The sequence below is a fragment of the Anneissia japonica genome, unplaced genomic scaffold, assembly GCF_011630105.1.
Source record: "Anneissia japonica isolate Jap-2015-1 unplaced genomic scaffold, ASM1163010v1 scaffold287743_len2803612_cov181, whole genome shotgun sequence".
NCBI lineage: Eukaryota > Metazoa > Echinodermata > Crinoidea > Comatulida > Comatulidae > Anneissia > Anneissia japonica.
In genome coordinates, this window is record NW_022733259.1 from 941729 (window position 1) to 965691 (window position 23963).

The following is a 23963-nucleotide window of genomic DNA, read 5'->3' on the forward strand; positions in this document are numbered from 1 at the left end:
ATATGAAAACCCCCGGTTTGAAAAGTGGTCTTTAATTGAAGGGAGACCAGTATACAAAGACAAAATTACATGATAGATACTGAAGGTTAGAAAAGTATGCATGGATTGGACATAAAATTAATATAACTACATTACATTATTTCTTAAAGAAGTTTACTAATTTTGTATAATTTTAGAGCTAATTTAGCATACTCAGCAGGGGCGGATCCAGACATGTTCAAAATGGGGGCCAAAGGTTTGGCCGATCAAGGCAGCACTACCCTAGGAGGTCAGGGGTAATTCCCCTGCAAAATTTTGTTTGCAGAAAACACCAGAAAATAACCTCTGAGGTGTTTTGGGTGATCATTTTTTCTTTTTCTCTTTTCCTTTCTTTTTTCTTTTTTTTTTTTTACTTTCCAGAAGAGGGGGAGCACAGCCGGGCCGGCCCGGTCCACCCCTCCCCCCACTTAATCCGCCCCTGCTCAGTCACATGATAATTTCTTGAAGTTACGAATCTTGTATGTGCTTGCAACATAGACGCTCGAAGTAGGTTTGTGATGACGTTATAAGAGCATCATTCGGAATAATTTACCTATTGAATATGGAATAATTTACCTATTGAATATGGAATAATTTACCTATTGAATATGGAATAATTTACCTATTGAATATGGAATAATTTACCTATTGATATTAAAAGATTGTTTTGTTTGTGACAGCTGGGGCACTTTCAAAGGGAAAATTAAACATTATTTTAGACAATTTCGTTCATGGGATTGTTAATTGTTTTTCCTCCAACTGTATTTTTGTTTTAAATTTTTTTATTATTTATATATTTTAATATTTATATTTATATATTTTTGATAAAATTAATATTTATATTAGTTAATAATATTGAATTTTGAGCTGGAGGGGCACACCATATCCGGTGATAGTAGTTCTTGTACTGCTTTTGCCACTCCTCAGCCCTCCTCTTTCTTTTTTGATTTTGTTTTTTGTGGTTCTGGCTGAAAGGAATAAAATAAAATAAATACCCACCCATAGCTCGGGCCTTCAGCTGTAGTTACACCCATAAATACTTAGCCCCCCCAACCCCCATAAATTATATCCTAGAGCTGCCACTGCACTGTTATTCAGTTTTTATTTGCAAGCCAAATGTCGTCTTTTCTTGATTACAGTGATGCGCTGTCAGAGTTGGGGTAGGGGGGCAAGGCCACTATGAGGCAGAGCAATATATAACATGTGCTGCATCACAATCAGATTTTGTTTTAATTTTTTAAATATATTTTTACAGATTTGTCTTTTTTGTCTATGTTTACCTAAACTTATGCATGCACAAGGAGCTGCAGATATTGTTTGTAGCTAAACGTACTACTGTACTTGGGGCAAAAGTGAAGTTTTGATTTAACACTGAGGGCAGCACCTAAATTTTGGCATTTCCAAAACCTTCATGGACTGCTTGTTTACCACTTTAAGCTCAGTTCTAATATTACTTTTTTACAGATGATTGGTGTCATCAGTGTTCCTGTAATTTTTTGCTTAAAAATGAGCAAGTTGACTTTTTTTTTTTTCTTTAAAGACTTTTTCAGAATACAATGAATAAAGAAAAAGATTTAACAAATGTATTTGTGTTTATTTATACTGAAAGAAACTAGGAAATATTTTATCAATTCATGAATGAAATTATAATAAACTGAACATAAATATCACTTGTAACAGTAGCTACCAGATATGTTATCGCCCTACATGTGTATTACTGCATAAGGGAGATTTTGATTGCATGACGATGGTAAGATGTAGACCGTAACGACGTCAACAAAAGCCATCTGCACATGCGAGAACGTTTAGTTCTCCTTTTCACATGGATTCTAGGATGCAATTTGGCCAAATCTTCCTTATGCAGAGAACGTAGGACACCCGGTAGTACGGTCACGCATGAGTGATTCCGTTCTAGCATTGCGTCGTCAAACAAATTAAAAGCTCCCTAGCATTTTTAACACACCATAAATCAAATATTGTAAGGCCAGCTGTTTTATGCAACTTAGCATTGTACAGAAACAATTCTTATGACAACTTTTTATACCATATCTAGAATGTAACACTAGTTAAGTGCTGTCATCACCATTATGTGAAAGGTAAGGCCATATGGTATATGCTTTCAATGTATGTAACACTAAAGTTTATTAATACTAATCTCAGACAACAGTCATTAGCATTATCTTCTCTGTGCAGAAGGCCGGCCTTCTATTTTTATTATTTACAAGAATCCAAAGTTATCGATTACAGTAACTAGTAAAAATGATATAAAACAGGTACGTACAGTATCCAATTTTATGTAGGTATTGATGTTTACCGAGTCAAAATTTAATAATCCCACTAATTTTAAATGCTCTCCCATTATAAAGCCAATAAAATCCCCTCTACTGGAATTGTTTGGCCGTGAACTATGTGCAAAATATAATATTAAGCAAGAGATGACTCGTGATTAGTTCAATTTTAATTGTTCTCGCATTTTGCAGCCAATAAAATTATCCCTTGCAGAATAATTTGGCCTTGAGTCGTATGCACATAGGTAGAACATAATAAACAGCAGATGATTCTTGATTTGTTCAAGTTCAACTGTTCTTGCATTGTGCAACCAATAAAATCACCCCTTACAGAATTGCTTGGCCTTCAGTCATGTGTGCAACATCCTAATCAACAGAAGACGATTCCTGACTGGATCAATGTGCTCTGCCAACAGACTACATTATGGCATTACACTCTGCTACCAATCAAATGTTGTTACTCATTGATAACTTAATAGCAGCTTCTAGCATCGCATCTTCCGTTTCCTCATCGATAACTTCATCCATCTTTGGTGCTTTACTTTTTCCATCATCTCCTGAAACTACTGAATCACTGCTTGCAGATTTATTCACTGAAACTTTCATTTGCTGCCTAAGCAAAATAACAAAAAATAAAAGGTCTTATTATTATTAAAATGTTTTAAAGATAAACATGTAAAATGTCATTTATAACAGCATTTTTAATAATGAAATTAATTAAAAAAAAAAAAAAAACTGAATAAGTAAAAGATACATGCATGCTCAATTCATTGAATAAAGTTTCTTATTTTACCAAAAAAAATAAAAATTCAGTATAAATGTTTATACTGATAATAATATTTTGGAAAAGTATTATTTTACTGATATTACCTTTTTTGTATGTTTGCAGCATCATGGCATAGTACTGAAAGTACAGAATTTATACTTCTGTACCACATGTATTTTGGAAAAGCTTAAACCATATTATTACAGTTAAACTTGCCTAAGTCGATTGTGCCTTACATGCAAAATTGTTGTGTTTTCCATTAATTAACAATCTGCAAGTTGAATTTTATCTTTAAGTCAAACAATATTTCAATGGCATTTTAGATTCGACTTAGGCAAGTTCAACTGTAGTAGATGTTATTGCAGTGTATTGTTGAGTTAAGAACTGTCAGAAATACCGTATTTACTTACTTGTTAAAGAAAGCCTCTCTCTTTTTTCTAAGATCATTCATATCAGGAGTAATAGGTGTTGTAGAGGTGCTTTCACTAGCTCCAAGCGAGTTGGTAGCTGAAATGAATTAAAAAATATCAAATCTTTATCCATCTATATTAGCCAATAAAATACAAAGGAATACAAAAATATATCAATACAGTAAGTAATCTAGGGAAGTAAAAAAATCTCTCAGAAACTAACTCATCTTCCACAAAATTATGTTATCTGTATGTTTTTACTACTTTATTATCAGTTGTCTACCAGAAATAATATCCATTTCTTTATCCATCTATATTAGCCAATAAAATACAAAGGAATACAAAAATATATCAATACGGAAGCAATCTAGGGAAGTAAAAAATCTCCCAGAAACTAACTCATCTTCCACAAAATTATGTTATCTGTATGTTTTTACAACTTTTTTATCAATTGTCAATTGTGATAGGTGTCACCATGCAAATTAAAATTATATGTGTTAATAAAACTCATTTAACCAGATCTCCCAGAAGTAATTCAATTCAATCTTTATTGGTCTAATATATTAAAAAATAATACATTATAAAATTCTTTGTTTAAAAACTACAATATATAAAATGTAGCCATAGTTACTGTGTCTCACACCCTAAGCTATATTCATGTCTCTAGACCAACGAGCCATAGTTACTATGTAATTTTGTAGGAGCTCTAGGAATACTCGGCTGACCGATAGACCTTTTTTTTCATATTTAGAGGGAAAAAAAATAACGTGCTCCTCCGGGAATTGAACCAGGTACCTCTTAAACCCTAAGCTACATTCATGCCTCTAGACCAATGAACCATAGTTGCTGTGTAATTCTGAAGGAATTCTCTAGGAATATTCGGCTGATTGATTATTTGATTGAGTTAATAGATCTTTTTTGTATGGGCATCTATTAGGGCCAACACACTCTAATGCATCTACATCAGAGCTTTCAGATTATGAGAACTTGTTTTCTGAGAGTATTTGTAAAGTCAGCTAAGCTCCTTGATTAAACCATACCCTGGGCTTTTGCCTGAGGAAAGACCATTGCATAAAAATCAGGCATAAAGTAGGGGATGGTTATAGTAAAAAAAAAATTTACAAACCTTGATCATTTTGGAGGCTCGTTTGTATTGCATGTTGTACAGACTCTTTATCTTCCTCTGGGTTATCCAGATACTTTTTACTGGCCTCCAGAGCTTGTTGAAGGTCCTCCTCTGAGAAACCATCTGTGCTTTTACTGGCCTTTGGATTGCTTTGAGTCTTGTCTGTCAGGTATACGGGTTTGGATCTTTGTACAGCTCTTACTAAGTTCAAAATGCTGTTGGCTTCACAATCTGGTAGATGTCCCCTTACAACAAATATTGAATAACCTAGAAGAGGAGTATAAATCAATTAGTTAATAATTAATAATCAACTGTATAAATACTGCTTAAATCAATGAGATAGTGTAAGTAATACTGACTAGTGTAAAGAATTAAACATTGACTTCCAAAACAAGTTTGTTATTTAGTATTCATATAGTGCCTTTCCTTTAGGTTATGAAGCGCTTCTTTTTCCCTGGTCATCAACATTAATAATCAACTGTCTAAATACTGGTTAAATCAATGAGATAGTGTAAGTAACATCATTCCTGATGATGACATAATTAATGTCGAAATATTGAATCCCAACACGATGGCGTGCATTTCTATCTACTATACTATCTTAACACTAGTGTAAAGAATTAAACATTGACTTCCAAAACAAGTTTGTTATTTGGCATTCATATAGTGCCTTTCCTTTAGGTTATGAAGCGCTTCCTTTTCCCTGGTCATTAACATTAATAATCAACTGCCTAAATACTGGTTAAATCAATGAGATAGTGTAAGTAACATCATTCCTGATGATGAAATAATTAATGTCTTTTCAAAGAGACAAGCAAAAGGCACAGCGAGGGATCGGAACCCTGACCTAGTAGTAAAACTTCTGAATGCAATATCTTACCTTCTTTTCTCAGTTGCGCTAAAAACATAGATAAATATGTATCGGATATTAATTCTGGTCCTGATAGAAGAGAGTTTAAATTAAACCACTGCTGACCAAGCTTTCTGATGGCTAACCAATGGTCTTTATAGTTACAAATAAAACATCTCTCTTTCCTGAAACAAAATAATTAAATAATAAGAGTTCAAGTGTAAAATTCTACATTTGTTTGAATTGAATTTATCAAATTAATAATTAAATTGAATAATGGTTTTGTATAAATGAAACAAATAATTTAAGAAAATGGAGATTCCATTGTAAATTAAATGTCAGTACTCATAACTGCGTGAATTCCTTTATAGAAAAAAACATACTGAATAAAATTATATTTATATTAAAGAAGGCAATTATAATGGCTAATATCCAAATATCCAATGGTAGAAGACAGGACAGTAACAATGGTGGCATCGGGGAGGGGGGAGAGAACCCTGGACCCCCATCAGGGAAGAAGCTAATGATTTCTTAAGGGGCACTGGTTTAAAAAATCACCTTTCAGTGCCATTTTGGGCATCTAAAGAGGCTTTTTAAAATTTACTCCAACCATGGTTGATCTGGAGTTGGTATGGACCCCGTCACAGATCTTGGACCTCATACTGGGCAATCTATGGCGCCACCAATGGACAGGAAGTTTCCAGCATGTAGATTGTACCCTTGAATATCTGATTGATTGATTGATTGATTGATTGATTGATTGATTGATTGATTGATTGAATGATCTGGAAAAAAATCTTTGAATATTGGTAAACTTACTCTGGACTGACTGTGGCCCCTACAGCATCCCTACTGGCAAAAGGCATTATTTCAAGGCCCCAAATTGTTAAAGCACCACTGATGACTTGAACAGAAAAATAACCACTATCATCCATGTTACTAGATGGTTGCTAAGAAAGAAAATAAACATCTTTGATGTCAATGGAGGATAAAATAATGAGACTATTAAATACATTTCTAGTGGCTGTTCATTACTACTAGTAATAAAATAGGTTTACCGTCATCACCACGACCATGGCATTAGCATCACAACCCTCGTCATTATTTATAGTCACTGACATCGCCATCACAACCATCATCACCACCACTATTATCATCGTCATCATCATCATCACCACCACTATTATCATCGTCATCATCATCACCACCACCATCATCATTATCACCACCATTATCATCATCGTCATCACCACTAGAATAATCATCACTGTCATCATCATCACCATCATCATCGTCATCACCATCATCTATGCAATTATTACATTACTCATCCCCTTCTGCAAAACTATCTTGAGAAGTATTGGTGCCTTTTACAGTGCAACACACCGAAATATATTTAAAAAAACATAAAAAAAGAAATGAAAAATAAGGAGAGTATATAGAATTATGGAAAGCACTACAAATTTTATGTTGACAGGTGATTGCAGAAGCACATTTTTTGAGGACAGTTCTATTACTTTTGCTAATCCTCGACAGCCCTTTAGATCAAGGTTAAATTTATTCAGTCATATACAAAAATACATAAAATGCATCTTTTGGGTAATTAACATAAAATATAAGCACATACTTAAAAAAACAAAACAAAAAACAGTAAAGATATTAGTACAACACATTCTTAACAACAACCTCTATCATATTGTTTTTTTTAATTGGATGAAGATTAAAAAATACAATTTTAAAAATAAAATAAAACACCTGTAAAAATTGCTGGTATTCCCGAGACGTCACATCTCCTTCAGCCATCTTCTCACGTTCTGCTTCATCTAGCTGTCGCGCAATATCTGCAAGATCCACCGCACTAAAATATTGTCCTATTAGATACGGAAAAAAAAAAAAAACACACAGCATGGGACAAATACATTAACAACAAGGAAATACATTTGTGAGATTTTTTATCTTGTTTTGTGTTTGGCTGCAAACACTAAAGTACAGATACTGTCATGAAAGAAGTATTGTTAATCTGTTAAAACCCTGAACACTCTGCGTATTGTAAAAGCCCTTTGCTTAAAAATGTACATGAGCACCAGTGCCCTTGACAAGCTCCATGTTCCCCCTCCTGCCAAGAGGAATATTAGATGTTTCACACTCAAAATTGTCATTATTCTTGCTTTACTTTAAGTGTGTACTGTACTGCATTTGTGGTACACATATTGTAAAATGGTACACTAGAAAAAGAATAAAAATATCAAAACCATAAATATTATTTTAAAAATCAAATACATAACAATGCAAGGAATACTGTTGGTGCTAGACCTTGTTAATTCTCTTGTGATTGTTTTTTTCTATGGAAAATTGATCCGAAATAAAAGTTGAATTGAAACACAAAATTGTGACTCACCTTGTAAGAGAGAATTTAAACAATGCTGAGCACATAGCGAGCCTTCTTGCTGCAACAAATTTAAAGGATCATGTGTTATTATATGCGATTGCATTTTAAATTATTTATATTGTACAATATTATTAAACAGCCTTTGAATAAATCAGCAGCTGATGATAAAATACTATACAAACATCTAATCATTGATTTTAATGTTAAAGTAATTTGAATAAAACAATGATGTAGTGATTGTTTACGCTGGTTATTGTTTACAGGTGTTGCGTGTATATTTTGAAAGACAATTGCTTAGGTGCGTGGCTGTTGTTGTGGTACGGGGCAGAACAATCAGAATGACTTCCTTAAACAGTAGCCACGGTGCTGTAAATTGTGAGTTGTAAAGTTGATGTATGTGTGCGGGATTAGGTCTAGGTATGCCTACTGTGCCTCACATTCTCCTGGCCTACCTTGATCTACGTTGCTCTCTAACTCACGTGCTGGTGATGCATAAGACAGATGTACCAGAATCAATCGAGCAAAAAGATTTATTAAGTTATTTACCATGTGTTGTTTACGTAAGTTGTTCTGTCTGTATTTAACTGATGTTTATTTTCATATATCTAATATTTATATAGCATTTAGATAAGGTATTGGATATTATGTGCAAGATTTTGTATTATAGATCATTGATGGTGAAAAGGACTGAGAGAAGAGAACTCGTAATCGTTTGTTGATGCAACTCATTTGTTTACACCAGAATGCAAGCATCTTGTCCTTAACAGAAGTTCGCAGGACTAGGATATACGACACGTTGCGGTCACACTGGAAACTGGACTGTTTGCTTGATAACTTGTTATTTTGACAGTGTTTTGCGTTAAAGACACTGTGTAACTGGGCGGAGCACAACATTGTTTACATTTTCAGAGTCTGTATTATATACATTCTGTTACTGTTATGCATAATTATTGAGATTCATGATTATTGTGTTATTGCTTTTAATGATGTTGGTTATTATATTTATTGACTTTTTTGGGGATTATTGATGTGTGTACAAGTCAAAAATGACCCTAATAATGTTAACATGCAATGTATTTGTTCGACGAAAGTCTGAAAATGGAAATAGATTTATAGAAGTGGTCTTTTATGATGACATTAAATGTACGATGTGCTAACAACAACAACAATAATAATCATAGGATATAACTTGAATTTTCCTTCTGTTGAGAATAGAGTTGGAGTTTATCACAAATATGCTGTGACAGCAAAAATACATTCTATTGATTTTTAATAAATGTTAATTCATTACTGACCCTTGATCCCAACATTATGTTTAGATTTGACTGAGCACTGAGATACTCATCAGGAATTTAAAATTCTACAAGAAATCACTAGGGGAAAAAAGTGTGCAAAATCATAACCTAACTACTCTACTACTACAGCATTGTTGGTACACAATTGTACTCTAGGATGTACCAAATTTTTTGCAATAAACAGAAATGTTTGTTGTGCTACTCCCTATACCCATACAGTATTGAATGAAAGATTAGCAGCACTCTAAATTAATGTAGTGATCATGAATGATGGGGAATTCCCTTTTTTGGTTCAAAAAACATTAATCATTCATTCTTCATACATGGAGTACTATTCAAATAAAACATAATTATTTTACTGCGATTATAAAAACAATGCTTAACTTCCATTGAACAACAAATGAAATAAGACAGTGTCTTACAGACAATGTTATACCTCTTTGGTTGCTGTGTACTCATTCAATTCATAGTTACACATGCCATTCGCATACCTCTTCCTACCGGCGGCCTGGCTCTGTTGTGACTGTCTGTCCTGTCTCATGATGACTCATCTCAGAATGTGCCGGCTTAGCCTACCTACCTACCTAGCCTAACGATTGTCCAAATGATTGCCAGAAAGCATAAATCAAATATTAATTCCTGCAGAAAAAAAAGTTATCAAACAACAAGAAAGACATGAAAACAAGGTCTGATTAGCTTACTTTTTCATGAAAAATCGAATTCATCGGATCGTCCATGGTGTTTACATGAAGGTGGCGATGGAGTGTTTATGGATTCAACCATTTGATAAAAAGACTGCGTCAGTAAATACATTAATGACGATATAACCATAATTAAAATAGTTTGTATTTTTTATTATTAAACAATATCAACACATATTTTTTTCCTGTTTGTTTACATATACTATATCAGATGTAAACGTAACAAATTTTAATTAATTCAAAAATGAACACGTCTATTCAATTTATAATGGAAAAGGCTTTTTGAACTTTGAACTATTTTTGCATCCAATAAGAATGAACGAATGCAATTAAATGTCCAATCAAAATACAGATTGAACGCGGCTTCTTTAAAACGCACTTTGCACATGAAACAAAAACATTTTCGAAGATTCTGTCATATTTTGGTGAGTTTAATCAGGTTTAATGTCATTGTTATTACGTTTTTAATTCATATTTAGGCCGAATATTTAGGTATGAAACATATTGTTAAACAACTGTTAAAGACACATTTTAGCCCTAAGACCTTAGCCTAAGCTACCTTCTTTGCTTTTCTACTAGCTTTTGTCTGCGTAGCCTAGCTAGGCTAGTAGTAGAAAGGCCTAGCCTATCACCGTCGTCGGCTGTTGAACCACGCAGACACGGCGGTGTAGGTCTAGGCCTATGTCTCAAACAAGCTGCTTCTTGCAAGGAGGTTGTTATTGACTTTTTCGTAGAGCCGAGGCCAGTAGGCCTTGCTTTTTTTCCCAAGCTCACTTTATTTTATTCATTAAAAATAAACATTCATATGTAAATGAAGAAACTGTATAGCCTATAATAGGCATACAGGCTTAGGAGGGCTATATAAACAGATTTCACCAATAACCATATTATTATTAGAGCAGGAGCCCAGGGGTGTTAGCATAGCTGGAAAGTTAATATTAATAATGGTCACATTGGGGAGAAAAAATAATATTTTCTACTAATAGACTAATAAAAAATTGATTGAATAAGCCTTTGAAACCACTAAATTGTCTTTTTTTTTTGGTGTGGGGGTGGGGGCTTCCCCCTGGACCACTTTTGAAAGGTTTTTACTAGCGATGCCCGACCGCTACTATAAACAACCGAAACAACAGCACTTAAATGGGTTGTCCAGTGTTTGCGAAGGAGCAAGGCACAGACAATGGCTGAGAACTACACTTCATCCAATGGCCTTAACAAACCTTCACTTCGTATCACTATTTGTAATTCCAACTGGAAATTTAGTAGAAAGAAGCTTTTTGCCATCAGTATGTCACGGTTAAACAATGCATGTAATGTCTCTGCCGGCATCTGCAAAACGAACAACTCGCTACCAGAAACTTGATGACATCATACATTACAATTTTAGGAAATCAGAGAAATAGACCGGAAAAATAACATTTTGGCATATTTGCCAGCGCCAACATAATAAACACTCCCTATATTTTTTCTTCGTTCGGAAAAAGCTGGAAACATGTACATAAAGTTTTTTTGAGAATAAGATGTTTATCAAGGGCGGATCAAATTTTTTCTTTGGGGGATGGGGACGAAAAAAAGGGCTTCCAAAACTTTCAGATGGCCAGACCACCATACAAGACTGTAAAATAAGGCCTGGGAATATATCCTCCATGCAAAAATTAGTCCATATATCATCAAAGTGATCATATGTCTAATAAATTAGCTGGAAAAATATGTAAACTTGTCGATGCCACTGTGCAGCATTTTTTCTTGACTACGCCAAGTGTGAGTTATTTCGTCTGCTTTTTGCATTTGTTGGTATATGTTCAAAGCGTGCCCCCCCCCCCACTTGTGCCGCTCGTTTATACTACCGGCAACATAACAAACATACATACTTCATTTGTAGGTTATTGTCTAGGTGTGTTTCTTCTCTGAACTACCAGCCGTTGAGTCTGGTTCTACAATGTATATCAAAGAAGTTATAAACGCTAGAATGTTACCAGATTTTGACAAGTACAGTATACTCGTCCCTGGTGTCCTTAGCAACACCCGGTGGGCAAGTATACTCATCGCTGGCAGCCAACATGTTAATAGCAAATTCTAGTCTTCGGTTAAAATGCAGCTTTCCTTTTAATATACTAAGTAAGCCAAATGTCTATTCAGATGTTTCTATTTTTATTAATACGACAGAGTCACTATGCCGTCTAAGCTGGAAGATTATGAAATTCTGTACAAGATTGGTAGTGGGTCGTATGGCACCTGTAAGAAAATACGAAGAAAAGCTGATGGGAAGGTTGTATTACTTCATATATTTCATAGCTAATAATAAACAGGACCTTTAATTTATGTAGACAGGGTTGTACAATAGCTGTAAAAACCTAAGGAGGGTGATAGACATTTTAAGGGTGGGTGTACTGTAAATAATAAGAGTGGATTTTAAGGATGGAAAAGTGCGTTAACAAGGGTGGGTGGTGGGCGATGAAATTAGCTTTAGACTGGGTGGAAAACCCACCAATAATAACTACATCCCTGTGTAGCTGATATTGAATTCAGATCAAACAAGGGTTCCAAGGTGAAAATAGCATTCTTAAATTTGACTATCATTGTTTAAAATATTTAAATGGTAGTGTATATTTAGTATAATAACAATTGATCAATATTTTTATTATTATTAATTATTAAAAATAGACCTTTTTAATATCTTTCCTGATGTTGTTAATACTGTCTTTAACAATTATTTGATTTTTCATTATGTGCGAAGATTTTGCTTTGGAAGGAAATGGATTATGGAACCATGACAGAAACCGAAAAGCAGATGCTTGTATCAGAAGTAAATTTATTAAGGGAATTAAAACATCAGCACATAGTTCGCTATTATGACCGTATTGTTGATCGCAGCCATTCCACCATATACATTGTTATGGAGTTTTGCGAGGGCGGTGATCTGTCAGCGATTATTTCCAAGTGTAAAAGAGACAGGTATAGTACATCCCAATTTCATTTGTACAAAAGTAGTAATGTAATAAAAAATGTCTGAGGCCCCTGGTTAAGGCTTGTTCAATCTTACTACCCTGGATTAAAAGCGTTGTCTGCTTTGGTGTATTTTGATGGAGTATTTTTGTACATGTTAGTGCTCCAATTCGGCCAATATATGATGCTGATACCAATATAAAATGCTGATAAATATCCCAGGGCCCTTTAATGTGGTCAAAGATGAGACCACATAGAGCCTGTATATACCACTGTAGGTATACATGGTTGTGTTGTGTGATTTGAGGCTATAGTTTAAATCCATCTGAAAACGTCACCTAACTAGTATAATCCTGACGTTGTGTCACTTGAACTGTCACATTAACGAACTTGTATCGATAAAAATAGCATTAATCGGAAAGTTGTTATTAGAAATATAGGTGGATTTAAGTGAGGGCTCAGGCCCTGCCTAAATTTTTGAAAATTAAAAAAAGGTGGAGTTAAATTTAAATTTATTATGAAATTAACATAATGAAGAAGATTACAACCCAGGTAACAATCCCACATGGGGCCCATATGCAAAATATCTGGGAAATGTCTTGTGGGGTACCCCATATTTTTCCCTTATTGGATCCGTCTGGGCAATCACATATGGGCCTTGCCCATGGTTTACCCATATGGAGCCCATATGCCAAATATATAGGCAAATATATATGGGAATGCCCATATTTTAAAGTACATGGGCCCCATATGGTAAATACCTGGGCAGATAAATATGGGCTTCCCACTGATAGATTGCCATTTTTTTTTTATAATAAAATACTGAAGTAAATATATAAATTAGCAAAAAGTAGGCTTATGTAGTATAATAATTTATGTTCATATTTTCTGGATGAGAAAAGAAAAAAATGCATGTAATTAACATTTAGTCTTCTAATTATAATTTTCTTTCAAAGGAAATACTTAGAGGAAGATTTTGTGTGGAAGATACTGTCACAAACTACATTAGCTTTGCAAGAATGCCATAGAAGGGGCTCTGGGCGTGCGATTTTGCATCGAGATCTGAAGCCAGCCAACGTGTTTCTTGATGCTAATCACAATGTCAAATTAGGTGATTTTGGATTGGCTCGTGTCTTGTCACATGACACTAGTTTTGCAAAAACATTTGTTGGAACGCCATATTACATGTCCCCGGTAAGTACTGCTGTAATGGTGAGACTATAAAATTCGTTTTTGAGAGAAAAATACATAGGCATATGTCCCCATTTGGATTACTGTTTGGATATTCTGCCTACTGATCGCAAATATTATTGAGGTGTTCTCCATATTATTATTAAATTTATTATCCTATGATTTACTATTAATCATTGTGTATTATGCAATATCTTAAAGTGGGTTGGGTCGGATTTGTAGTATCTAAGGTTATACTGTATAGCAGTTGGCCTGATAGCTACGTTGGTATACTTTTCGAACAGTAATGGGAAGGTCTTGTGTTTGAATCCCAATGGTGCTGTGGCACAGACAAACCAAACCAGTCACTCGTCACATCCTGTATCAGAGGTAATGTCCAAAACATGCTGCAATGTCAACATTTTTGAAATCTATTTTATTCCATTAAACAATGGAGGTATGATATGATATCATGCCCAAATATGGATGTGATGTGTCATCATCATGTCCATATATGTGCAATCCATACAAATTTGCAGGGATGTAGTTATGGTGGGCGGAGGTGGATGGGCCCACCCAGCCTTGAAGTTTTCCACCCAGTCTAAAGCTAATTTCATGGCCCTCCACCCACCCTTATTAACCCACTTTTCCATCCTTAAAATCCACTCATTATTTAGAGTGTACCAATGTTATCGCCCACCCACCCTTAAAATGGCTGTCACCCACACTTAGTTTTCTACAGATACAACCCTGAATTTATCATATAAAATTTGATAGTGTAGATAGACCTTAACACATTCATTATCCAACAGGAGCAAATGAATCACCAGTCCTATAATGAGAAGTCTGACATATGGTCTCTGGGCTGTCTAATCTATGAACTGTGCGCATTAAGGTTTGTTCTACAAAATTATATTATTTTTTAAAGATAATGAAAACTGAGAAATTATCGAGCACTGTTGTCCATAAATATCATTAAAATTGGGGAATTAATGCGGACGCGAGGGTGAAGTCGAAGGTCTTACTGATTAAGTGAAGGGGTTGCATCTTGCAAAATAAGGGTTTTTTTTTTAATTAGAGGATGCAGGGCAAAGGTTTAACCCCATAGCAAGACCCTGCAAAGGATGGGCCTGATGTTGTATGCCCAAAACAAAGCCAGGGGCTGTAGCCGGCTTGCATTGAAGGCTGAAACATAAGCTGAGCCACTTTTACAGCCCATCCATTTTGCCAATTATTGATGAGATTTTAGACTATTTTTTGGTTCAAAAACATCCAGCAAGGAGGTGGGGGGTGATGACTGAGGGGAGGCACAAGCTTTTATGGGAGCGTACGCACCCCAATAGATACGCCATTGATTACCATTGTTGTTGTTGCATTGTTGTTGTTGTTACACACTTTGCAGGTATGGCACGACTCGGCACTGAGTGTTCATTATCAATAACGATATTAATTGAATTTATTAATAATGATTGACTTTTTCTTTAGTCCACCATTCACAGCTGTCAATCAAAAGGCACTTGCTGTCAAGATCAAAGACGGAACTTTTAAGAGTATACCGCATCAATACAGTGCAGACTTAAATACGCTCATCTTCCAAATGTTGAAAGTAAATGTAAGATATCAACAAAAATTACTTTGCTAATTAATATTTATTTTTTAGTATATTTGTATAGTTCAGTGCATCTTCCCTGTTCAAGACCACTTTGATTTGAAACCATGTTTTCAAAGAACCAAAAAACAATCTTCAATCTATCAACACTAAGCTAACGCCCTAAGTTGAGACTAAACCCCAAGACACCCCCCCCCCCCATTTTCAGGTCCCAAAAGTGATCTTGTATTGGAGGATGAACTGTATGTACCACTAACTGACATTGCATTTTGCTTTTTTGGCAAATAAAGTTTAAGAATAAGAACTTTATTACAGTGTGGATTAAGGAAATAAAATTAATATACAACATATTAATCAACAAATATAGGTTGAGAAATTTTGATTTCAAGGTTCAGAAAAGATTTTAAGACACTTTTTAAACAATGACAGATGAGTAGGCATAAAATATGTAATTTTTATTTTATTTCTGTTATGTATTTGGGTACTCACCTGCCTTAACTTGTACACATAAAAAATGTTTATATACCAGATATAAATTCATTAAAGAATTAATAGCACCATTGACTTGCTATTTAAAAATAGATATAGATTCAATGTCTCAATTATCTTTTTAGTCCATACTGCGTCCAAGCATTGAGGAGATACTTAAACATCCTAGACTATCATCGATCAGGAAGGAGAAAGATAAAAGGTCCTCATCTCAACCTGAATTGCAACAGCAGGAGGATGAGTTATTAAAATCAAGAGAAAAACAGATTGAGGAACGGGAAAGGAAATTAGAACAACGTGAAAGAGAACTGGAAACAAAGGAAAAAGCACTTAGTATCAAAGAAAAGCTAATAGATGGAAAATTTGAAAGGCAAGTAAAATTGAAATATTTTATGGCTTTAGAAACACATGTTTCAGGGGCAGATCCACAGAAAAATCTTGGTAGGGGAAACTGAGTTGGGGTAATGTTTGAGATTTTTTTATAAATGGCCATAGACACTGGTAATGGAATTTGAATGAAAAGAATGTCCTGTTTTTTAATACTGAGCTTATTTTCCTGTTTCTTTTCTTCTCTCTCTCTCTTTCTTTTTTTTTTTTTGGTGGGGGTGGGGGAGATAGTCCTAGGGGCCCCTGGTAATTTATGATAAATATCAAACTTGATACGGCAGAATCTGAAAGAGTTATAGAAAATTCCATTCACATTCTAAATAACTACCATTAAAAGATTAAGTGGGTTTCTTCACTATTTCCAGTACAAATTTCTTTCAGGAGTCTCATGTTTGTGAAAGTTAAATGTTAATACATCTGATTGTACATTTCATTTGTTGTGCAATGTGATATTGTGATACCCAATGGCTAGTTAGCTTCAAGGTGACAGTCAGTAATACAGTAGTAAAAAGGCAAACATCATCATGAATTTGCGGAAGATAAATTTTGTTTTATTTTGGTGCAAGTTGTTTTTGAACTTTATTGTTCTTGGGTGTACCATCAAAGTGATGGGTGCCGCTGATCTGAAATTTAACCCTATGAATCGTATCGTATCGCCAATAGCAAAATAAATCACTTTCTACATGGCTCTCCAACCCCCATCCAACAAAATAAAATACAAATAATGTGTCCATAAAATTTATATAAATATTACCATAAAAAAAAAATGTTATACTTGAATTAAGGTATCCAGTTATAAAATGCATTAAAATTTAATTCCTGTACAGGGAATTAATAAAAACGTATTATAAAAATTACCATAAAAAGGTAAAAAGAGCAAAAATATCCATTGCGTGCGCATTGTGACGTTGCATTCTCCATTGAATTTCGTCCGCCGACAACCTTCGGGAGCAGTTAGTGTCCAGCTTAAGAGGACACCTGGGACTCCCTCCTATACAAGGGGTGGATCCAGAGATGTTCAAAAGGGGGGGGGGGAGACGAAAGTTGGGCCGATCGAGACACTGTCCTATGGGGTCCGGGGGCATTCCGCCTGCAAAATTTTTGTGTTCTGGACACCGGGCTGCCCCACCACCCCAAATCCGCCCCTGTATACACTGTACTAGTTACAGTAGAGGTCGGCTCTGCTTGATCAACTACCTTTTTAAAAATATTGTTATGTTACAAATTTGAAAATTTCATTTTTTCCAGTAGGGCTGAAGCGATGTTTAAGCAATGCCAAGCACTGAAGACAAACAACCGTGTTCATGAACTGAAGTCCGAGAAAGGTATCTCTTACCCTAAGAAGGTTTTAGATGATGTTTATCATCCAAAAGTTCAAAGGCTACGCCAATTGCCCCCTCTGTATCCTAGGCAACCATTAACCAATAATAATTATAAATATGTTTGAAGCAAAACTTGAAATACCCAGCAATACTGCTACAAACTATTTCTTACCAGCCGCATGGTTCCTATAGGATCTGGCCAATATTTCACGGGAAGTTTGTTTAGTTTCTTATTAATGCATTTCTATTATTTTTAATCCTTTTTTTGGAAAACATTTACTTTTGCATTATAGCAAATTTGCATGAAATCCAGGGTATAATCATGGTTGTACAATATTTCGGTAGTATGTATAAAAATACAATTCAAAATTTATTATGCAGCGCCATATTTATTATCATATAGCATATTAAGAAGAAATAGTATATTTTTATACCACCATCATACAAACATTAAACTATAGAATATTTTATACTTTTCTTTTTTTTTTTAAGTATGTTTAAAAACAATATTGAAAATATATATTTATAAAAGATTTAAGGAAGTATGCTTATATTTTATTATTAGTATTACAGTATTAGCCATATGGGACTTCTTCATGTCACCTTGTATCAGCCCATTTAAAAAAAAATAGATTATCTTAAGTCCACAGATATTGAATAATGTTTGAAAGTATTGAAAGTTTTTTTTTTTTATATAATATAGTACTGTTAATTAAATATATATATGTGTTGTGATTGTCTAGTTGTGAATGTACAATTTACTGTTATACAAGAAAAAATATATAGTTATGTCTTAATGTGAGATTGTGTATTTGTGAAAGTAATATATATACCATTATCAAAGAAAGGAAAAGAAATATGTATGTAGGTAATGTGAGATTGTGTTTTCGTGAATGTATTTTATTAGTGAAGTTGTGCTGAAAATGATTAAAATAAAATCCTTTCCTTGTTAGTAGTGTTCATGATTCTTTTTATAGAGTTCACTGCTTTCAAATAATGATGTCCATAAAGAAGTGTAAAGCCCTTCCCTGTCCACACTTTCAAAAAACAAAAGTGACATACCTAAATATGGACATGATGACATCACATCATGACCATATATGGGCATACAACAGTTAACGATCTGGACAGAGCATAAAATAGGAAATAGGAACATAGAAAAAATAATTAGATTATCGCTCTTTAAAAAAAATAATGTGATGAGGTTGGGCGTTTTTTTTTTTTTTAATAATAGAATATTGCTTTTTTTTTTTATTGTTGGGGGGGAATTACCGCAAAAATATCCATTGCGTGCGCATTGTGACGTTGCATTCTCCATTGAATTTCGTCCGCCGACAACCTTCGGGAGCAGTTAGTGCCCAGCTTAAGAGGACACCTGGGACTCCCTCCTATACCTGTCTCTTATACACATCTAGATGTGTATAAGAGACAGCATCAATACAGTGCAGACTTAAATACGCTCATCTTCCAAATGTTGAAAGTAAATGTAAGATATCAACAAAAATTACTTATTAATTTTACTAATTAATATTTATTTTTTAGTATATTTGTATAGTTCAGTGCATCTTCCCTGTTGAAGACCACTTTGATTTGAAACCATGTTTTCAAAGAACCAAAAAACAATCTTCAATCTATCAACACTAAGCTAACACCCTAAGTTGAGACTAAACCCCAAGACACCCCCCCCCCAATTTTCAGGTCCCAAAGGTGGTCTTGTATTGGAGGATGAATTGACATTGCACTTTGCTTTTTTGGCAAATAAAGTTTAAGAATAAGAACTTTATTACAGTGTGGATTATAATAAACTCCACTTTTAAAAAAGTGTTGAAGTTGTAGAAAAATAACAACTGTGAAATATGTAACAAAGATAAAATAAAGGTCAGGAAATAAAATTAATATACAACATATTAATCAACAAATATAGGTTGAGAAATTTTGATTTCAAAGTTCAGAAAAGATTTTAAGCCCTTTTTAAACAATGACAGATGAGTAGGCATAAAATATGTAATTTTTATTTTATTTCTGTTATGTATTTGGGTACTCACCTGCCTTAACTTGTACACATAAAAAATGTACACATATTAAAAATTACAGAATTAATAGCACCATTGACTTGCTATTTATAAATGGATATAGATTCAATGTCTCAATTATCTTTTTAGTCCATACTGCGTCCAAGCATTGAGGAGATACTTAAACATCCTAGACTATCATCGATCAGGAAGGAGAAAGATAGAAGGTCCTCATCTCAACCTGAATTGCAACAGCAGGAGGATGAGTTATTAAAATCAAGAGAAAAACAGATTGAGGAACGGGAAAGGAAATTAGAACAACGTGAAAGAGAACTGGAAACAAAGGAAAAAGCACTTAGTATCAAAGAAAAGTTAATAGATGAAAAATTTGAAAGGCAAGTAAAATTCAAATATTTTATGGCTTTTGAAACACATGTTTCAGGGGCAGATCCACAGAAAAATCTTGGTTGGGGAAACTGAGTTGGGGTAATGTTTGAGATTTTTTTTTTATAAAGGCCATAGACACTGGTAATGGAATTTGAATAAAAAAATGTCCTGTTTTGGAGTGCTGACCCTCTTTAACCTTTCTTTTCTCTCTCTCTCTTTTTTTTTTGAGGGGGAGGGGGAGATAGTCCTAGGGCCACCCCCTGGTAATTTATGGTAATCAAATATCAAACTTGATACGGCAGAATCTGAAGGAGCTATAGAAAATTCCATTCACATTCTAAATAACCACCATTTAAAGATTACGTGGGTTTCTTCACTATTTCCAGTGCAAATTTCTTTCAGGAGTCCCATGTTTGAGAAAGTTAAATGTTAATACATCTGATTGTACATTTCATTTGTTGTGCAATGTGATATTGTGATACTCAATGGCTAGGTGGCTTCAAGGTGACAGTCAATAATACAGTAGTAAAAATGCAAACATCATCATGAATTTGCGGAAGATAAATTTTGTTTTATTTTGGTGCAAGTTGTTTTTGAACTTTATTGTTCTTGGGTGTACCATCAAAGTGATGGGTGCCGCTGATCTGAAATTTAACCCTGTGAATCGTATCGTATCGCCAATAGCAAAATAAATCACTTTCTACATGGCTCTCCAACCCCCATCCAACAAAATAAAATACAAATAATATGTCCATAAAATTTATATAAATATTACCATAAAAAAAATGTTTATACTGTACTTAGTTATAAAATGCATTAAAATTTTATTCCTGTACAGGGAATTAATAAAAAAGTATTATAAAAATTACCGCAAAAATATCCATTGCGTGCGCATTGTGACGTTGCATTCTCCATTGAATTTCGTCCGCCGACAACCTTCGGGAGCAGTTAGTGCCCAGCTTAAGAGGACACCTGGGACTCCCTCCTATACAAGGGGCAGATCCAGAGATGTCCAAAAGTGGGGGGGGACGAAAGTTGGGCCGATCGAGACACTGTCCTAGGGGGTCCGGGGAATTCACCCTGCAAAATTTTTGTGTTCTGGACACCGGGCTGCCCCCCCCCCCTCAAATCCGCCCCTGTATACACTGTACTAGTTACAGTAGAGGTCAGCTCTGCTTGATCAACTACCTTGTTAAAAATATTACAAATTTGAAAATTTTATTTTTTATTTTTTCCTGTAGGGCTGAAGCGATGTTTAAGCAATGCCAAGTACTGAAGACAAACAACCGTGTTCATGAACTGAAGTCCGAGAAAGGTATCTCTTACCCTAAGAAGGTTTTAGATGATGTTTATCATCCAAAAGTTCAAAGGCTACGCCAATTGCCCCCTCTGTATCCTAGGCAACCATTAACCAATAATAATTATAAATATGTTTGAAGCAAAACTTGAAATACCCAGCAATTTGAAAACTGCTACAAACTATTTCTTACCAGCCGCATGGTTCCTATAGGATCTGGCCAATATTTCACGAGAAGTTTGTTTAGTTTCTTATTAATGCATTTCTATTATTTTTAATCCTTTTTTTGGAAAACATTTACTTTTGCATTATAGCAAATTTGCATGAAATCCAGGGTATAATCATGGTTGTACAATATTTCGGTAGTATGTATAAAAATACAATTCAAAATTTATTATGCAGCGCCATATTTATTATCATATAGCATATTAAGAAGAAATAGTATATTTTTATACCACCATCATACAAACATTAAACTATAGAATATTTTATACTTTTCTTTTTTTTTTAAAGCATGTTTAAAAACAATATTGAAAATATATATTTATAAAAGTATTGCAAGTTTTTTTTTTATATAATATAGTACTGTTAATTAAATACATATATGGATATGTGTTGTGATTGTCTAGTTGTGAATGTACAATTTACTGTTATATAAGAAAAAATATATAGTTATGTCTTAATGTGGGATTGTGTATTTGTGAAAGTAATATATACCGTTATCAAAGAAAGGAAAAGAAATATGTATGTAGGTAATGTGAGATTGTGTTTTCGTGAATGTATTTTATTAGTGAAGTTGTGCTGAAAATGATTAAAATAAAATCCTTTCCTTGTTAGTAGTGTTCATGATTCTTTTTATAGAGTTCACTGCTTTCAAATAATGATGTCCATAAAGAAGTGTAAAGCCCTTCCCTGTCCACACTTTCAAACAACAAAAGTGACACACCTAAATATGGACATGATGACATCACATCATGACTATATATGGGCATACAACAGTTAACGATCTTGACAGAGCATAAAGGAACATAGAAAAAAATAATTAGATTATCGCTCTTTAAAAAAAATAATGTGATGAGGTTGGGCGTTTTTTTTTTTTTTTTTAATAATAGAATATTGCTTTTTTTTTTTATTGATGAGGGAGGGACTGTTCTTATTTGGCAAGAATATTTTAAATCTTTTATAAAAACTGGTTTGATTTTATTATTTTTGTTTAAAGAAAGTGGTTTTCCTGTCACAAAATTGTGCTTGTTTTTTTAAGCTGTTGAAATAAATGATGCGGCAAAAAAAAATTTATTCACGCATCAATATTTCCCTAATTTTTGACGCAGGCAGGAATGATAATCTAACAATTTTTCTACGTGGTCCAAGGGTGTGATTTCTTTCTATCATACATGCTGTCATATACTTATAAGATGAACAGAATGTTTAAGGATGTATTATACTTAATAATATCAAGAATATAGCAAATAATCATTAAGACTTGCAGTACAAGGCTTCTACTATAATGCAACTTAATTTGAGCAAATGAACAAACATAGTTGTACCCTATAGAACATCAACTTCATTCTGAATTCATCTGATAAAAACCTGACAGGTATGACACAGAAAGCACATGAAAACTAAATATACTGTATCTAATGTTAATTGTTACATATCTTTTATTTTCAATAATAGTGTTTACAGATGAGATATACCCAAATGGTGTACTGAAGACAAAGGATTCTCCGAAGAAGGTTCATTTTAAAATGCCAGGCAAAGAAAATGAAACCCATGAAAACACAAAGATGTCTAAAGCACTGCAAGAACGACTTCAGAAAGCGAACCAAAGGACCGACGCTTTAAGAAAACTAGAATTAATTTCCAAGATGAAAAGTAAAAGATTACTAGCAATGAGATAAGAAACAAAGAGACAAATCAATTAAAGATTTAATGATTTTAATCAAGCAAACATGAGCAGGCTAGATGATAGTTTTATAGCAGGTACTTCCATGGATATTCTACCACATGGTTATTAACATTTTATAGGAATATTCTATTTTATTAACAAAATATAACATAATAAAACTTGATAAGCATTATTGCTTATTACCAGTAGAATCACATCCAGGAGAAGCGACCTCTTGTGATTGATGGTCAACTAAAAATTTACAATATTGATATTTTTAAGGTAATAATGATTAAAATTTTTTGTAACATTTTGTATATTATCTTTATTATTGGTTTAGTAAATCGGTGTTGAGTACAGTTCTTTATGCAACTACCATATCTGGATGGTTGTGTATACAGTACAGTTGCATGTATATTTTAATGTCAAATAAAAGTAATATCTGTAACTGTTGTCTTCATTATTTTGATATGCAAATCCTCTCCATCAGAAGTATTTTAAATCTGGAACCTACATCCCATAGCTACTGCAGCAGCACCGGTCTTGTGTTTTTAATTCAAAATATTTGTCTCATCAACTACAGTATATATTGAAAACCAAACTCGGCAATCAC

The 23963-nt window shown here is 33.9% G+C and overlaps 2 protein-coding genes across 4 annotated transcripts; one reads left to right on the forward strand and one right to left on the reverse strand.

The window, feature by feature from the left end:
• Window positions 1-1591: 1591 nt before the first annotated feature.
• LOC117116084 (ataxin-3-like) lies at window positions 1592-9941 on the reverse strand. Of its 2 annotated transcripts, none has more exons than XM_033260030.1 (8): window positions 9844-9941; window positions 7857-7905; window positions 7214-7329; window positions 6278-6408; window positions 5489-5643; window positions 4609-4875; window positions 3483-3579; window positions 1592-2919 (listed from the first exon to the last, which is right to left on the reverse strand). In XM_033260030.1, exons 1-8 carry the CDS (start codon window positions 9877-9879, stop codon window positions 2754-2756), a joined length of 1017 nt encoding a protein of 338 aa, XP_033115921.1. In that variant the 5' UTR covers window positions 9880-9941; the 3' UTR covers window positions 1592-2753. The 2 variants fall into 2 exon arrangements, with proteins under 2 accessions (XP_033115921.1, XP_033115919.1); XM_033260028.1 differs by lacking the exon at window positions 9844-9941 and adding an exon at window positions 9579-9806.
• Window positions 9942-10142: 201 nt separating this feature from the next.
• Window positions 10143-23963, forward strand: LOC117116083 (serine/threonine-protein kinase Nek2-like). 2 transcript variants are annotated; one of them, XM_033260026.1, is made up of 9 exons: window positions 10143-10268; window positions 12010-12112; window positions 12581-12798; window positions 13746-13983; window positions 14772-14854; window positions 15445-15571; window positions 16183-16427; window positions 17696-17769; window positions 23140-23963. In XM_033260026.1, the coding sequence occupies exons 2-9, from the start codon at window positions 12017-12019 to the stop codon at window positions 23361-23363; spliced, it is 1305 nt and encodes a 434-aa protein (XP_033115917.1). In that variant the 5' UTR covers window positions 10143-10268; window positions 12010-12016; the 3' UTR covers window positions 23364-23963. The 2 variants fall into 2 exon arrangements, with proteins under 2 accessions (XP_033115917.1, XP_033115918.1); XM_033260027.1 differs by lacking the exon at window positions 10143-10268 and adding an exon at window positions 10313-10335.

Bases quoted from the DNA above. Each gene is read 5' to 3' on its own strand.
- LOC117116083 (XM_033260026.1), top strand. From the start codon at position 12,017: ATGCCGTCTAAGCTGGAAGATTATGAAATTCTGTACAAGATTGGTAGT. The intron at 12,799-13,745 runs GTATAGTACATC...TTTCTTTCAAAG, and splicing joins TCCAAGTGTAAAAGAGACAG to GAAATACTTAGAGGAAGATT. The intron at 17,770-23,139 runs GTATCTCTTACC...TTTCAATAATAG, and splicing joins TGAACTGAAGTCCGAGAAAG to TGTTTACAGATGAGATATAC.
- LOC117116084 (XM_033260028.1), bottom strand. From the start codon at position 9,683: ATGAGACAGGACAGACAGTCACAACAGAGCCAGGCCGCCGGTAGGAAG. The intron at 7,330-7,856 runs GTGAGTCACAAT...CGTATCTAATAG, and splicing joins TTTAAATTCTCTCTTACAAG to GACAATATTTTAGTGCGGTG. The intron at 3,580-4,608 runs GTTTGTAAATTT...AATTCATTTCAG, and splicing joins GAGCCTCCAAAATGATCAAG to CTACCAACTCGCTTGGAGCT.